The sequence below is a fragment of the Cricetulus griseus genome (assembly GCF_003668045.3).
Source record: "Cricetulus griseus strain 17A/GY chromosome 1 unlocalized genomic scaffold, alternate assembly CriGri-PICRH-1.0 chr1_0, whole genome shotgun sequence".
NCBI lineage: Eukaryota > Metazoa > Chordata > Mammalia > Rodentia > Cricetidae > Cricetulus > Cricetulus griseus.
Window position 1 is genome coordinate 176206876 of NW_023276806.1, and position 15310 is coordinate 176222185.

Sequence of the window (15310 nt, forward strand, 5' to 3'; positions counted from 1 at the left end):
GTTGCTGAACTGAAATATTACTGTGTCCAACTTCTTCCCACTTACCTTCCACAAGGGTTACAATTTCTGTTGTTTTATGCAAGTGATCACTGTATATTAAGTAGTTTGTTAAAATATGTAGCACACAGATAATCTTAATTAATTTAGTTATTTGAGCAGCTATTGAAGCTAGAATTGTCAAAAAATTTTGTTCTTTGTTTTGAAGTAATGAAAAGTAGCCACATAATTTGTGGCATGAGTAAATGAATATATAAGTGTTCTATTGGAAATGTATGTCATATTTTTAAATGTTCTACAACACAAAAGGCACTATTTATCCAGCAGTAATATTGTTGATACAATTTTAAGTATCTTGTCATTATTGTAATGTAATAAGTATGAAACATAAAACAAATTATGAAATATATTTAGAGTACACATAAAAATCAGTTCACTTAGAATTCCAAACATATATTATTCTAAATTCTCCAATGGGAATACACTTAAAATTAAAATTGGAGAAAAGTGAATTTGCCATAAATGAGAGAAAAAAAAAACAGATCCTGAAAAGCAAAAGAGAAACATATTACCAAGGAGCAGTAGCTTGACAGTTCTCGCATCTCGCTCAGCATCTTCCTGAAGCTTTTTCTCCAGTTCTTTTGACCTCTTGGCTGACTCCTTACTCTCTGAACTAATTCCACTTCCCATCTTTTGATGTGAGATGCTGTTCAGTTGATTTGCTCACACTTTCCAAACACAGAGAACAGCAGTGGTTTGGATATAGGACCTAGGAGCAGTGTTTCTGGAGCAGCAGGCTAGTCCCTACACTCTCGATTCTGCTTTGAACTAAGGGGATCTTTTCTATCGGTCACCTGATCAAGAGGGAAAGCCATGCAACTCCAATGAAAGCTGAAGAGGAAACTCATTATGCTTTCAAATTAAATGGTCACATCTGGCCCATCTTCAAAACCATGCTTACCTGCCTTAAAGTCTAGCACAAAACACATGGAAAGCATTCAAAATGCTGATATTCAAGATGGTCTGTATTAGTCAATTCAAATGAAACGTTTTTCAACAATAGGAAATATTTATTATTGGTATTGTATTTATTGTTAACCAACAGTTTTGTCTTATCTTCAGAGTTTTGTTTTTCAGATTCTTCAAAATTACTCCTATACCTCAGGAAGAATATGTTTGATGCTATTCAAATTCCATGTTTTCTATTCCTAGATTGACACAAATATTGATAATCTCTTAATGACAATAAATTAGAAGACATTTTTGAAAATAGAAACAAAGGATATATTTCTCATATTTATACATATTTTATAGCTACAAATTTAAAATTCTAGGCCCTGTATCTTAACATGGATTTTTAATCTCATAGGATTCCTCTCTGTAAATTGAGCTTTTACTGCCTATGAGAAAGTCAATCCATCAATGCTAATTGAAGGCCCACTTCGTAGAGACACTCATCTGTGTTCAATGTGGGCTTCACTTAACTCTTTGGGACTATTAAGCAACAGCTGCTGTGCTCGGGGAACTTTGACTGATTTGGTACCCAGGGAATAAAGACCAATGTTCTTGGAAAGTTTCAATTCTGATAATCAAAATACTGATATATCTAAATATATTCCATATCTTTTAGCTGCCCCACTAACACCATAAAATTCTTGAAAATTCACTGGTTCAAGGGAAGAAATGATTTTTACACCATTTTTATTCATTTATCTGAATCAAAAAAAACTTTTAGTAGACTGTCAAAAATATTTTTATAAACACATATGTTTGCTTGTAACAGCAAGGGTGTCTTACATTGCATTTTGTGGGGTGTCAGGGTGTATTTAATTATAAAATGCTGGAATATAACTAGTTGATCAAACTGTTTCTGCTATTCTTCAGGGATCATGTGTAATGTTTGAACAGGTGGGTTTTTGAATATTCATACAACAAGGAAATAGGCCAGCAGACTAAGTACTCATTCCTGCTTTGTTTACCTTTGCACATTAAATATGTTGAGCTGAAGATACATGAGCATAGTCAAAACATCCTGGATTTTATTCCTCCAAAGACATGTAATGATACTGTAAAGATTCAGCAAGGTACATATGCAAAGATTTGTGCAAATCATGTGCCATTGCTTTTACTATGCAAAGAGCTAGTTCCAAAGGAAGAAGATGGGCTCTGCTACATTATTTATGATCAGCCTGGAGACAGGCTCCCAACTCAGAATGAAAGCTTTAGCACATTAAACCACTTTTTTTTGCCTATTCATGTTTCATAGGATGGATATGTACTGTATCCAAATATTCAGGGTTCCTATATGTTTCATACTAGCAAAGGATTGGCATGTTAATATATCACTTTCACTCAAGTAATAATAAGCCCCTACGTTTTGTGCAGGGATATGCTGTGGTTTCTAGAGTTCTGTGTTTTCTAAATCTTCCTCAGCAGATTACTTACTAAAGATGACTATCTCTTTGAGATGTTAGAACCACAAATTTTGTTTGTTCTTGAAAGCAAGAAACACAGAATTATCACAAAAGGCCAACATGTTAGCTGTATATACTGGCCACTAATAGTGAGAAATTGTAATGCACACACATACACATACACAATGTGAAATACTTTGTTGAAGGGTGTGATCATTCAGCATAATCCTTGAACGTGGCCTTTTAGGAATTATAGCCTCAGAATGTAAGATGGTATTCTCCTTTTGGCACTTTCTAAAAAAGAAAATGAAATTGAGCCTGAATGAGTAAAGAGTCACTTCTTTAACTGGCAGAATTATCCTAAGTCTGAGCAGTACAAATTATTACACTCAGGCTGTTTGTGGCTCACTTCTCTCCATAATCTCCTGATGGGGATATTATGATCTTATTTGTAATTATTTTACATTTTTGTTAAATATATAGCCCATGGTGACCTACTTTTTATGTCAGAATTTCAAACTCTCTTTTGGGAGTGTCTTTCTTGTCACTTTTCTTGACCTGAGTTTTTATAGTCACCAACTGGGCTCTCTTTGGAGTTGTCACATGACCCCGGCTTTTGTGGATCAGTTCCTACTAGACATTATCTAAACAAGGTATCATGTACAATATTCTTTATTTTCTTATCTCATGAATGGTGTTGACTTCAAGTGTGGACCTTTTGAGTCCCCGCTGCCTTAGCAATGACTGTTCTACTCATATATCCCCATGGAATTTCAGACAAACCACTCTTCCTTCGCTAATGGTACTCAGATGTGCACTTCAGGGAATTCTTAGCAGGGAATTTCCTCTAGATAGCTCAAGCCCTCGGGACTTCCAGAAAGGAACCTTTTGATCTTGAGACAGCATGTCAAAACTTGCTTCTTCAAGTCAACACCCCAGACATTACAGTGAGATGACATTGCTGATATTAAGTAGCTCTGTGTTGTAATAAGTAATACAATTATGTGTGTGATGAAATTGGTTTCCATATTTATTCTACATACTCTTTATGGATAAAGATATAATTATAATGAATCATAACTAAGTGTGTATATACATATATATATATATAATAGTTGTTTTCTGGATTTGGTTTTTTTTTTCCTACCTCAAATTTTATTGTAACTTTCTTACTAAACATTTTATATCACTAGTTACCTTACCTGTTCTCCTGAGTGTTTTCAATTTTGACTATTACAGCAGCTTCTTATTAAGTTTCCCAATTTTAGACTCTTCTCTATCTCCGTCCAGTCTGTTTGATAATACCAGGCTAAATTCTCACATACCTAGGATTGATAATTCCTTTTATTGGGAAAGAGCAACAACAAATGACCCTCTGTATACTACTGAGTTCTTCATCTACATTTTTTTGTCAATTCCACCCAATACCAAAGAATATTTCTCAATACTTCTCAGAACATACCTCTATTTTCTGGACCTTTTGAATCTCTTGCCTTGCTCTGCATGCATTACTAGTTTTTACTCATGATCCTTTTCTCTCAAGAAGGATGCCTTTGTGCTTTCAAGCTGGTTCATTCCCATAGTGTTCATATTTTAATGAAGAAAGTAGATCAGTATATACTCTCCATGGAGCTTTGATATATTACCAGGCTTGGCCTCCTGGGTAGTGGGACAACAACACCAAGGAGCTACAACTTTCTTTTTCTTTGCTTCTGCCTTGGGGGTTGAGTCAAAAGACTCAATTCATAACAAGACAAATGTTACATCACCAAGCTATACTTGCAGTTTTCAGTTCACTGTAATATGACAAAAATGCCTGCAATAACTGAATTATAATATGTCATTTGGAAGGATCAATGTAAATGAATGAAAAGATACTGGTAGTGGAAGAAGCTGTGTTGCACTGTAGTTGCAACAGAAAACCAGGCCATCCCTAGATCTGCAGTGGAAAGAATCCTTTGGGCTTAGGTATAAATGAGGCAGAAAAACTGGATCATTTACCTTTTTCAAGAACCAGACATTGAAATATGTGTTACTGTGGGGAGACAGTATTATTATGAATGAGGAAGGTCTTATGGGTGAGGCCCATTTCTGGACAAGAAGTAGGTAAGTACAAGGATATGTCAGTCAGAGAAATAATTTCTTCCTTATGGGAGAGTATAGACAATGAACCTGGAGTTGCATTACAACTCCCCCATCTCCTATACCAATGACTAGTAACTGGGTTTAGTGTAATCAGTACATTTGCGCTTGTCCCATGATTCTGGTTACTCTCATTCCTTGGGAAACTTACACAAAGTAAATTAGTGAAACAAGCTCGTCTATGCTACCATGCTGGCCTCAAAACAACAGCCATTATTCATCATATCCCAATTCTCCTGTTCATTCTAGGTTTCCTTTCTCTGGGACAGCACTAGGTCATTACTTCTCTCACATTTTCTAGGGGTGAAGAGGTTTGCGGGACTTTCGAAATGGGAACAATGCTTTTAAAGAGATTTGGGAATTTTACTGCAAAAAAATGGGTTAACACATGGAGAAGGAGAGTCATACATCACTAAAATATATATGCTAGTTTATTTTATCTGCTGAGATGATGACGACTTTTATCATTGAGAGTACTCACACCTGATCACTGCACTGCTTTTTGGGCCTCTGCTATTTACTAGTAAAATTGAGCAGGAAGCTCCAGTGCCCATGGCAGATCATCTGGGCACCAAGGTATCACTGCCTTATTTCACTTCATTACTGTGGTCATGCCTGCTGGTGACCAGGGCCATTCATTCTTACCCTTCTGCTGATTACTTTTCTTCTCTGCTAGTCTTTTGACAAAGGGAACCTGGAGAAATAAAACCATAAATTCATACTGTATGTTTCAAAGTTAAGCTGTTCTTTCCAAGTTAGAGATAATTCAGTGCAATCACTCTGCTAAGGGATAGCTGATTGATCTCTTAAACAGAATACATTGTAGAAGGGATCAATTTATTTTCTTTTTAAAATTTTTAAATTATTTTTTCATTTATTTTGCATATTGACCACAGTTTTCCCTCCCACCTCTCCTCCTGTTCTCCCTCATATCTCCCATCTACACCACCCCCATCCACTCCTCCTCTGTCTCCATTCAGAAAGAGCCAAGCCTCCCATGGGCTTAAATAAAGCAAAGCACATCAAGATGAGGCAGGACCAAGCTCCTCCTCTTGCCTCAAGGCTTGGCAAAATAATCCAACGTGAGGAACAGGTTCTCAAAAGCCAGCTAAATTCATCAGTGGCAAGTATGATCTCACTGTTAGAAGCCTCATAGACAAACCAAACTCCCCAACTGTCACACACATGCAGAGAGCTTAGGTCAGTCCTATGCAGGCTCCTTAAGTCCAGAGTCCATGAGCTCTCACTTGATCAGGTCAGCGGTCCCTGCGGGTTCACCTACCAAGACCTTGTCCCCTGACTCAAACAAACCCTCCTCCCTTCCTTCACGAGCCCAGCCCAGGGTTTGGTTATGGATCTCTGCATCTGCTTCCATCAGTTATTGGATAATGGCTCTCTGATGACAATTAGAGTAGTCACCAATTTTGTTACAGTAGATGGCCTGTTCAGGCACCCTCTCCACTATTGCTAAGAGTCTTAGCTGAGGTCTTGCTTGTGGAATCTTGGGAGTTTCCCTGATAGCAGGTTTCTCCCCAACCCAGAAATTGCCTCCCCCCTCAAGACATCCTTTTCACTCTTCCACTCCATTGTGTCCCCAAACTGCCTCTTGCACCCTGTCTGCCCTTATGGTCCCATTCTCCCCATATCCACCCCTGGTTTACCCAAGATATTTCTTCTATTTCTACTTCTCAGGGAAATTCACAAATTCCTCTTTAAGCCCTCCTTGTTCTCTATCCTCTATGGGGCTGTGGATTGTATACTCCTAATATCCCTTTTGAGTAAGGACATAACATGTTTGTCTTTATGGGTCTAGGTTACCTCCTTTAGAATGATTTTTTTTTTTTATGTTCCAACCACTTGCCTGCAAAATACATGAGGCCATTGTTATTTACAGCTGAGTAGTTGCTCCATTGTATAAATGTACATTTTCCTTATCCATTCTTCAGTTGAGGGCATCTAGGTTGTTTCCACATTCTTGCAATTATGAATAAGGCTGCTACGAACATAGTTGAGCAAGGGTCCTTGTGGTGTGATTGAGCATCCTTTGGGTATATGCCCAAAGTTGGTATATCTGGGTCCTGAAGTAGAATGATTCCCAGCTTTCTGAGAAACCACCATGCTGATTTGAAAAGTGACTTTGCAAGTTTGCATTTCCACTGGCAATGGGAAGTGTTTCCCTTACTCTGTATCCTCTCCAACATAAACTGTCATTCGTGTTTTTGATCTTAGCCATTCTGACTGGTGTACGATGAAATCTCAGAGTAATTTTGATTTGCATTTCCCTGAAAACTAAGGATGATGAACAATTTTTAAGTGTATTTCACAGTTTTAGATTCTTCTCCTGAGAATTTTGTTTTGATCTATCTCATTTTTTAAATTGTCTTACTTGGTATTTTGATATCTGGTTTCTTGAGCTCTTTATATATTTTGGAGATAAGCCTTCTATCAGATATGGTGTTGGTGAAAATAGTTTCCCACTCTGTAACTGCTGTTTTGTCCTACTTACTGTGTCCTTTGCCTTCCAGAACCTTCTCAGCTTCAGGAGGTCCCATTTAATTAATTGTCACTCTCAGTGTCTGTGCCACTGGTGTTATATTAAGGAAATGGTCTGCTTTGCCAATGAGTTCAAGGCTACTTCTACTTATTCTTCTTTTAGGTACAGTGTGGCTGGATTTATGTTGAGGTCTTTGACCCACTTGAAATTCAGTTTTGTGCAGGGCAATAGATATGAATCTATCTGCAATCTTCTGCATGTCAATATCTAGTAATGCCAGCACCATGTGCTGAAAGTGCTTTCTTTTATTCCATTGTATAATTTTGGCTTATTTGTCAAAAATCAGTTGTTTATAGGTGTGTGGATTTATGTCAGTGTCTTCAATTCAACGCCACTGATCCACATTTCTGTTCTTAATGCCAAAACCATGCTGTTTATATTACTACAGCTCTTTAGTAGATCTTGACATCAGGGATGGTGATACCTCCAGAAGTTCCTTTATTGTACAGATTTATTTTAGCTATAATGAGCTTTTTGTTTTTCCATATCAAGTTGAGTATTATTCTTTTGAGGACTGTGGAGAATTATGTTTAGATTTTGATGGGGATTGCATTGAATCTGTAGATTGCTTTGGTAAGATTGCCATTTTTACTATATTGATCCTACTTATCCAACAGCATGGGAGATCTTCCCATTTTCTGATATCTTTTTCAATTTCTTTCTTTAAAGACTTAATGTTCTTGTCATACAGGTTTTTCACTTGTTTGGATAGAGTTACCCTAAGATATTTTATGTTATTTGTTGCTATTATAAAGAGTGTTGTTTCTCTGACTTTATCTACTCCCCATTTATCATTTGTATGTAAGAGGGCCATTGATTTTTTTTTTTTTTACTTTTGCATTAATCTTGTATCCTGCCACATTACTGAAGGTGTTTATCAGCTATAGGAGTTCCCCAGTAGAAATTTTGTGGTCACTTATGTATGCTGTCATATGATTTGCAAACAGAAAAATTTTAACTTCTTCCTTTGCAAATTGTATCTTCTTGGTCCCCTTTTATTGTATTACTTACAGTACTATATTGAATAGGTAAGGAGATAGTGGAAACCTTGTCTTGTTTTTGATTTTAGTGGAGTTGCTTTGATTTTCTTTCTATTTATTTTGATGTTGGCAGTCAGCTTCCTGTAAATTGCTTTTATTATGTTTAGGGATGCTCCTTGTATCTCTGATCCTTCTGAGACCTTTATCATGAATGGGTATTGGATTTTGTCAACGGCTTTTCCAGCATTTAATAAGATGATAATATAGATTTTTCTTTAAGTTTGATTCAATATTGGTATGTGATGTGTATCAAGAAAAATTTCCATTTCTTGTACATTTTTCAATTGTGTAGAGTATAGGTTTTTGAAGTATGACCTAATGATTCTTTGGGTTCTTCAGTGTCTGTGGGTATATCTCTTTTTTCATTTCTGATTTTGTTAATTTGGATTTTTCTACCATTTTTTAGTTTGGATAAAGATTTGTCATCTTGTTGATTTTCTTAAAGAACTAACTCTTTGTTTCATTGATTCTTTGTGTTATTCTCTTTGTTTCTATTTTATCAATTTCAGCCTAGAGTTTCATTATTTCCTGCAGTCAACTCCTCCTGGGTGAGTTTCCTGCTTTTGTTCTAGAGCTTTCAGGTATGCTGTTAAGCTGCTAGTTAGAGATTTCTCCAAATTCTTTACTTGGGCACGTAGTGCCATGAAGTTTCCTCTTAACACTGCTTTCCTAGTGTCCCATAAGTTTGGGTGTTTTTACTCGCTTTGATTGAATTCTGGGAAGTCTTTAATTTCTTTCTTTATTTCTTCCTTGATCTAGTGGTGATTCAGTTGGGAGTTGGTCAGTCTCTCTGAGTTTGTAGGCATCTGTTCTTTGTGTTGTTGTTGAATTCTAACTTTGCTCCATGGCTGATCACAAATTATTTTGTATGCTGATATTTGCTTTGTGATGGAATGTGTGGTCAATTTTATTTCTTTGTTAAGTTTCTGTCTGGCTGACTTGTCCACTGACAATAATGAGGCATTGAAGTCTCCCAATATTAAATTACACTGGCACTTGCCCATCTAGGTTTGGGATAATTACAGGTGCAGTTGTAAAATCTTGTGTTGCCTTTGTTGGATGGGTCTTTGGTTCCTTTATTATCTCATTCTTTATTTTCTTTTGTCCTGAATGGGCAAGGGTTTTGTTGATTGGCTGGTGGCCAGGTCCAGGATGATTGTCTCAGTTGAGGTTTGTGGAAGTTTGGGTGCTCTGAGTCACCATATCATCCGGATCATCTGCCTGGTGTGGGCTTTTCTTGTATCTATGGTGTCTGTTGTTCCAACTGGTATAGGTTGTACCTATGCTTGTTCTACTACCTGGTGTGGGTTATACTTTTGCCTATAGGATCTTCTGATGTTGTGGGGGAGACATGGCCATGGAGAGGATCCTGGGATATGTGGGTTCGGGAGGTGGGGTGGGTCTTGGAGGAACCGAGTCCAGTGGGTATAGGCAGTGATGGTGTGGTCTGCCTGCAGGCCAATTTATTTTTGTTATGCAGAAGAAGAAAGTCTAGAAGAAGTAGTAATTATATCATCCATAGTGTACCTAGAAGGTCATGCTGACAAGTACAAACACAGTCTCTATTCACATCATGACTACTCTTTCCATAATTCATCTTGACACAGACTGAATTGATATCAACTGTCCAAAAGATTCTGCTGATTGGTTACTTAGAGTTATCGCCATGGTGGGTGATCATTACTAAGCATTGCCATGAAATTCAAATTTTCAACAGCTTCATTTATCCCTGTCTCCATAACTCTCTGTTCATGATCATACAGTCATTTCATGTGCAGGAAATAGACTATCTAGACAACTCATTTGCAACTACCCATTCATGTCATACTCTAGCTTTCCTAGGGTCATTCTGCTTTTCACATGAAATGTATGATCATGTGCAGTTGCCACAGTAGGACCCTTTTCAGAGAGTTTGACTCACAGTTGACTTTTAGTTCCACCATTCAAAAGGGAAATAAGACAATAGCAATTTACTTTTTGTTTACTTCTACATATCAAGCTGACCTAGCTATGAGCTTAACTTGGCCTTGCTACTTATTGATTTCCTGGTTATAAACAACAACTAAGGGAGAAGCATTGGTGACTAAGCCATCAGAGATGTAGCTCTCCAGTGCCCTTTGTTCATGCATTGATCAAATTCCAGATAGGATATTCCCACTAAACAACAGACTCCCACTAAGCCAGTTTGTGACTCAGTGGGTCCTTATAGAATTAATTTCATGATTGGTGGCTCTACCAACATAATGATGCCTTGGAAAAATGCTTCGTTTTTTTAAACCAGAATTTAGTAACATGGAAGGGTTATTCTAAGATAGTGTATTTCGGTGATAGTTCGTCTGCTTTTGCTCTCTATTTTCTGTGCTATGATTCACCATGGGCTTTCCATAACTTTTCAAGACATCAGTTCTTACCACCCAGTGGCATTTTCCAAAGCAGTTGTTGGTAGTAGAGCAAGTCTGAATGTATTATGGCTTAGTCATGGCAGATCACAGAGATTAAAGGGGAAAGAGAGGAAAGCATTATGCCTTTGGCTAGAGCTTGAAAATAAATCCTTTTTTTCTCTCAGTGAACCTGAGTTTCAGGCTTTTAAATTCATACTATAATCTACATAAGCTCTCTAATTTCAGACTATGAAGAAGCACTGGTTTTCCTGGATGTACATCTTGCTGACATATCACTCAACTTTTCAGCCTCCATAATGATGTACATCAATACCTCATGACAAATGTCCATGAGAAATTACTGTAATTTATTTCCATCATTTGAATTATAATTTCTCATCCACATTAATTGATAGACTATAGACTTTGGAATGATAGAATCTTACTGATAATCTTATTTTCACTATTATAATTGACTCAGCAAATTATAACATCATGTTATAGTTTGACTTTGTCTTCAGTCCACACCTGATGCAATAGTGCTGACTGATTAGGCTGGGAGAGCCTCACCCTTATCAATAAGATTAAGGCCCTCCTTACAGAGAACACGGTGTGTTAGCTTGTCTTCCCATCTGTTATTCTCTGAGCATCACAGAGAATACAGTATTATTCCTTTTTTAGGATGCAGCTTTTGTCAGACTACTAAATGATCTTAAAGTTCTGAATCTCCAAAATAGTGAAAAATTAATTTCTGTTTCATTAACTATCCAATATCTGAAATTTTGTTATATCACCATTGTACCAACATACACCATAAAAGATTTATGTTTTACATTTCATTTATATTCTTAGGTTAAAAAATAAGTGTAAAGAATATTGTTAGAATATATAATTTGCATTTTACCAGCAAAAATGAGGATATTTACACTTCATGGAAAACACAGTTGCAAGGAATGTAGTCAGCATTTGGAAATGGGTACTGTTAAAATGTCTGATAAAAATCTAAATTTAGACAGTATCATTGGTATATTTAATCTGCCATTTTAAGAGTCAATAATTTAAACCACAGTAACAAAGTAAAGGTAAATACCTGAATTAACCTCCTGGACTGTGTACAGCGATCTACCACAAGATAGACAGCTTAAAAATAGCAATTTTTATTTCAATGAACCAGCTTTTATTATTTACATTGTGCTATAACCAAACAGTGGAATTCTTATCAGAAGATGAATGAACCTTAGCTACTATACATTTAAATTATTGGATTAAGTTAAGAAATAATTTGAACTGAAAATGAGTCTGACAAATATATACACTACCACTAATAAGCTTAAGTTTTATAGATATGTTGAACATTGTAGTCACTGATGTTAGGAGTTCCCCAATACTGCCCCAAGTTCAGTGATCCTCTAGGAGGATTCATGAGACTCACGTTGTTGTAGGAGTCAGCTTTCAGTTGTGTAAAACATCTGAAAACAAATCACACTACAGAAGGAGAGCTTTATTTGAGTTGATGGTTTCATAAGTTTCAGCCTGTTGCATTGGAACCATGGGGAAGCAGAGCTCCATGGAACAAGATGGGGTGGAAACGGATTATGTGCCATCTGTCCTTCAAACAATACCCCAGTAACCTATTTTCATAAAAATCAGGTAGGACCTGGCATGTAAAAATTTCTACCAGATAGAGATGGTGTTTCCATCTGGGGACCAAATCTTTAATACATTGGGCATTACAGATCTAAACGATTGCATGGAAAACATTTTGGGGGAAAATATTCATAAGATAAATATTGTTTACAAGAGTAAATAGAGATGAAGGATGAAAGAAGTTGAATGAATGCCTGGTAGGATACCTTGTATAGTTTTACTTGGTGTAGAAAGAAGTTTTGGTGATTATATTTGAAAACATTAATAAGTATTAGCAAAACAATTGAAATAAAAAGTTGGAGCACTAAAAAATACCATTTGGTCCTTGCACTGTGGTCACAGCTGTGTAATAAGGACTTCTGGAGTAATGAAGATGCTTTGTTTCTGCACAGTACTCACCACCTTCACATGACTCTGAAAGCCACTGTAAGGGTGGCTAATGAAACAGAAGAAATCTCTTATTTTATTGTATTTATTTTGGATTTAATTTTATCCACAAGTAACTAATGCTTTCACATATTATATGCAAGTTTGATGAGTAAATTTTATCTGCAAAATCTACATGCAACCTTCACAATTCAGATCAGAAAAATTTTAATTCAATGTCTATGGCTTTTAAGTCAAGTGAGTTTTAGTCTATCCATCCATTCCATTGCCCTCACACTACCCAGAACAAACAAAAGCTTAGCATTCATAAAGGTACTGCTAGCCTGTTGTAAACCTATGTTTCAAGGTATTCTTACTCATTGCAGCTCTATTTTCTTCCTATCAGTGGTCAAAGGCATTATAGAATTCATGCAAGTAGCAAAAAAAGAGGTTAATCTGTTTTCATGGCTTCACACCCTCCCCATTATTCTTCTGGTGAAGAAACGCTATCATATCTCAGCTGAACTATCTTTTTTTCTAGTAAACTATTGAATGACTTCTTCAGTTGTTCAGTCTAATTCATATATGTACTAATTTGAAGCAACACAGCATTATAAAGTGATACTCCTGCAGATTTCCCAGCAGAGCCATAGAATGAGTTTTTGCAACTAGTATATAATGTTACTTGTATTTTGGTAATTATCAAATGAATTTCTCTATCTCCTCTCTCTCTCTTTCATCCGTACACATGCAGTCACACTTGTGACTGAAGGAGAACAGAGGAGAGACCTTTACATAGAAATCAAGGTAATGAAGTCTTGGCTTTAGCTAAGCATTCAAGTATACTTAAAATTTCAAGTGGATAAATGTGAGGACATTGGCAGCATAGCACTAGATAACTAGAAGCTTATGGGAGTAATAGACCACCCATCAGGCAGATAACCTTCTCTTTAAGGTTATGTAATATTATGCGAATTTTATAATATTATTTGGCTTACTTTGTTCTCTTAAAGTGATGAGCATGCATATTTCTTTTAAAGACTATAACTGTTATCTGTAAAATGGCTGGCATTCCAATTGATGGAAATGGTGCGACCAGAGGACAGAGGGAGGAATTTCCTCAGAAAGGGGTATGTGTGTGTGTGTGAAGCTGTACAGTGAGTTGCCATAAGAGAACATATTTCCATGGAAGAAAGAGGAGACAAGTACAGGAAAATATACATTTCAGTGAAATCTGGGGCACTTTGAATTCCAGGTTAAGCAAAGAATTGCACAGACTGGAAGGACTAAATAATAAAAAAGAATTGTAAGACTGTGGCCATATGGAAGCAGTATCTTCTGGATAAAATCCTACTCATGCTCTGCTGGGTAGGTCAGAAGCTAGAAGAGCACCTGGACGCTACTCTAACAGCTGAAACATCTAAGCACAGGATGGAAGTTATGATGTTGAATATGAGAAAGTAATTTAAAAACAGTTCATCAGAACTGGGAGCAATACTGTTAAAACATGCAGTCTACTTTATTGTAAGAGGAGCACAGGATGGAAACCAGGTGCATTTCATTCAAGGTTTTCTGTATGTCAGCAAGCTTGGACTTGAATCTAGTCAGCTCTGAAGATTCAATCTCCCGGAACCTCAGCTGACTGTAGATTATGACTATTGGTGATAATGAGCATGGTACTAAGATGAGATGGGTACTTAGGCATTTTCAAATTTCGAGTTTGAGGAGTGAAACCTATGTGGCAATATTGTACATAAAAAGAAATAAATATGGAAAGAAAATGAGAAGGCATTTTGTTTGTTTAAATTAATCATTGGGCTTTCAAATCTCTATGATTGTTTCATCAAGAAACAATTTGATTTGATTTGAAAGCCATGACTGTACTCAAGAAAGAGACTATTATTTAATCTGAAGATGGATGACATTGTTTCCCTACAAATAGGGAATCCAGGCATGGGTGACACACCCCTGAGAAGTTTGTAAGTATATAACAGCCCTTCATCCCTTAGGTCAGACTGTGATGAACTCTGTTTATATCACAATGACAGTTTTTTTTTCCTAGCTTAGTGTTCTCCATTCTTTATGCAGTTTCCATATTCAGTTTAAATACATTGTTCTAAGCCCCTGAAGCTAATATGGATATTGAAGTTTTGATGTTCTTATCTCTCTGGCTCCAATATAAATTTCTGGTCTCATTTTTCACCACATTTTCACCAGTTTCTTTGTTGTTGCTGTTGTTTAAATTGAAATCTTTGCCTGTCGTGCCCCCCCAAATCATTAAGTATACATTCACTGCCTATAAATCATAATGGGTTTATGTATCTGATACATCTCTCAGGTATCAGAATACATCCATTTAAAAAGAGGCAATATTTGCTATGTAAACTAGAACATTGTTTTAAGGAAGCAAGACTTAGGAGTTAAGGTTTTAGATTTGGACTGTGTTGTATTTTGACTCAAACTATTTGCCTCAGATGCAAACTAAGTGTCAGATTTACTTTCCTCTGCCATAGCTTCAACAAATATTCCAACTGCAACATTCTCTCATTATGGGCAGCAATGAGTCTTCAGCAGACACAGACTAGTCTTTGTGACCTTGAAAGGTGATTACTACAAGCGAACAACAGAAACTATCACACAATCATTGGTTTAATTTTATTTTTCCTGAAACTTAACCAGTTAAAGAAATCATTATACTAATGGGGTAGAAGTGAAGTGATTATTTGACCCATCTTATTTTCCTCTTGAGAATTTGCCTCTGCTTTCTTC

At 36.5% G+C, this 15310-nt stretch overlaps 1 protein-coding gene and 1 long non-coding RNA gene across 2 annotated transcripts in view; both read right to left on the reverse strand.

Annotated features, from left to right (window-relative positions):
• The window catches only part of Gnat3 (G protein subunit alpha transducin 3), a 37773-nt gene extending 37086 nt beyond the window's left edge, over positions 1–687 (reverse strand). Inside the window, exon 1 of the mRNA XM_035451383.1 lies at positions 570–687. Within this exon, the coding sequence (XP_035307274.1) occupies positions 570–687 (118 nt within the window). The remainder of the gene's footprint in view (positions 1–569) is intronic.
• A 606-nt stretch (positions 688–1293) lies between these two features.
• The window catches only part of LOC118239492, a 44252-nt gene continuing 30235 nt past the window's right edge, over positions 1294–15310 (reverse strand). Inside the window, exons 3-5 of the long non-coding RNA XR_004771816.1 lie at positions 5199–5247; positions 3614–3736; positions 1294–2705 (exon numbers count right to left, since the gene is read on the reverse strand). This is a non-coding gene — a long non-coding RNA (uncharacterized LOC118239492). The remainder of the gene's footprint in view (positions 2706–3613; positions 3737–5198; positions 5248–15310) is intronic.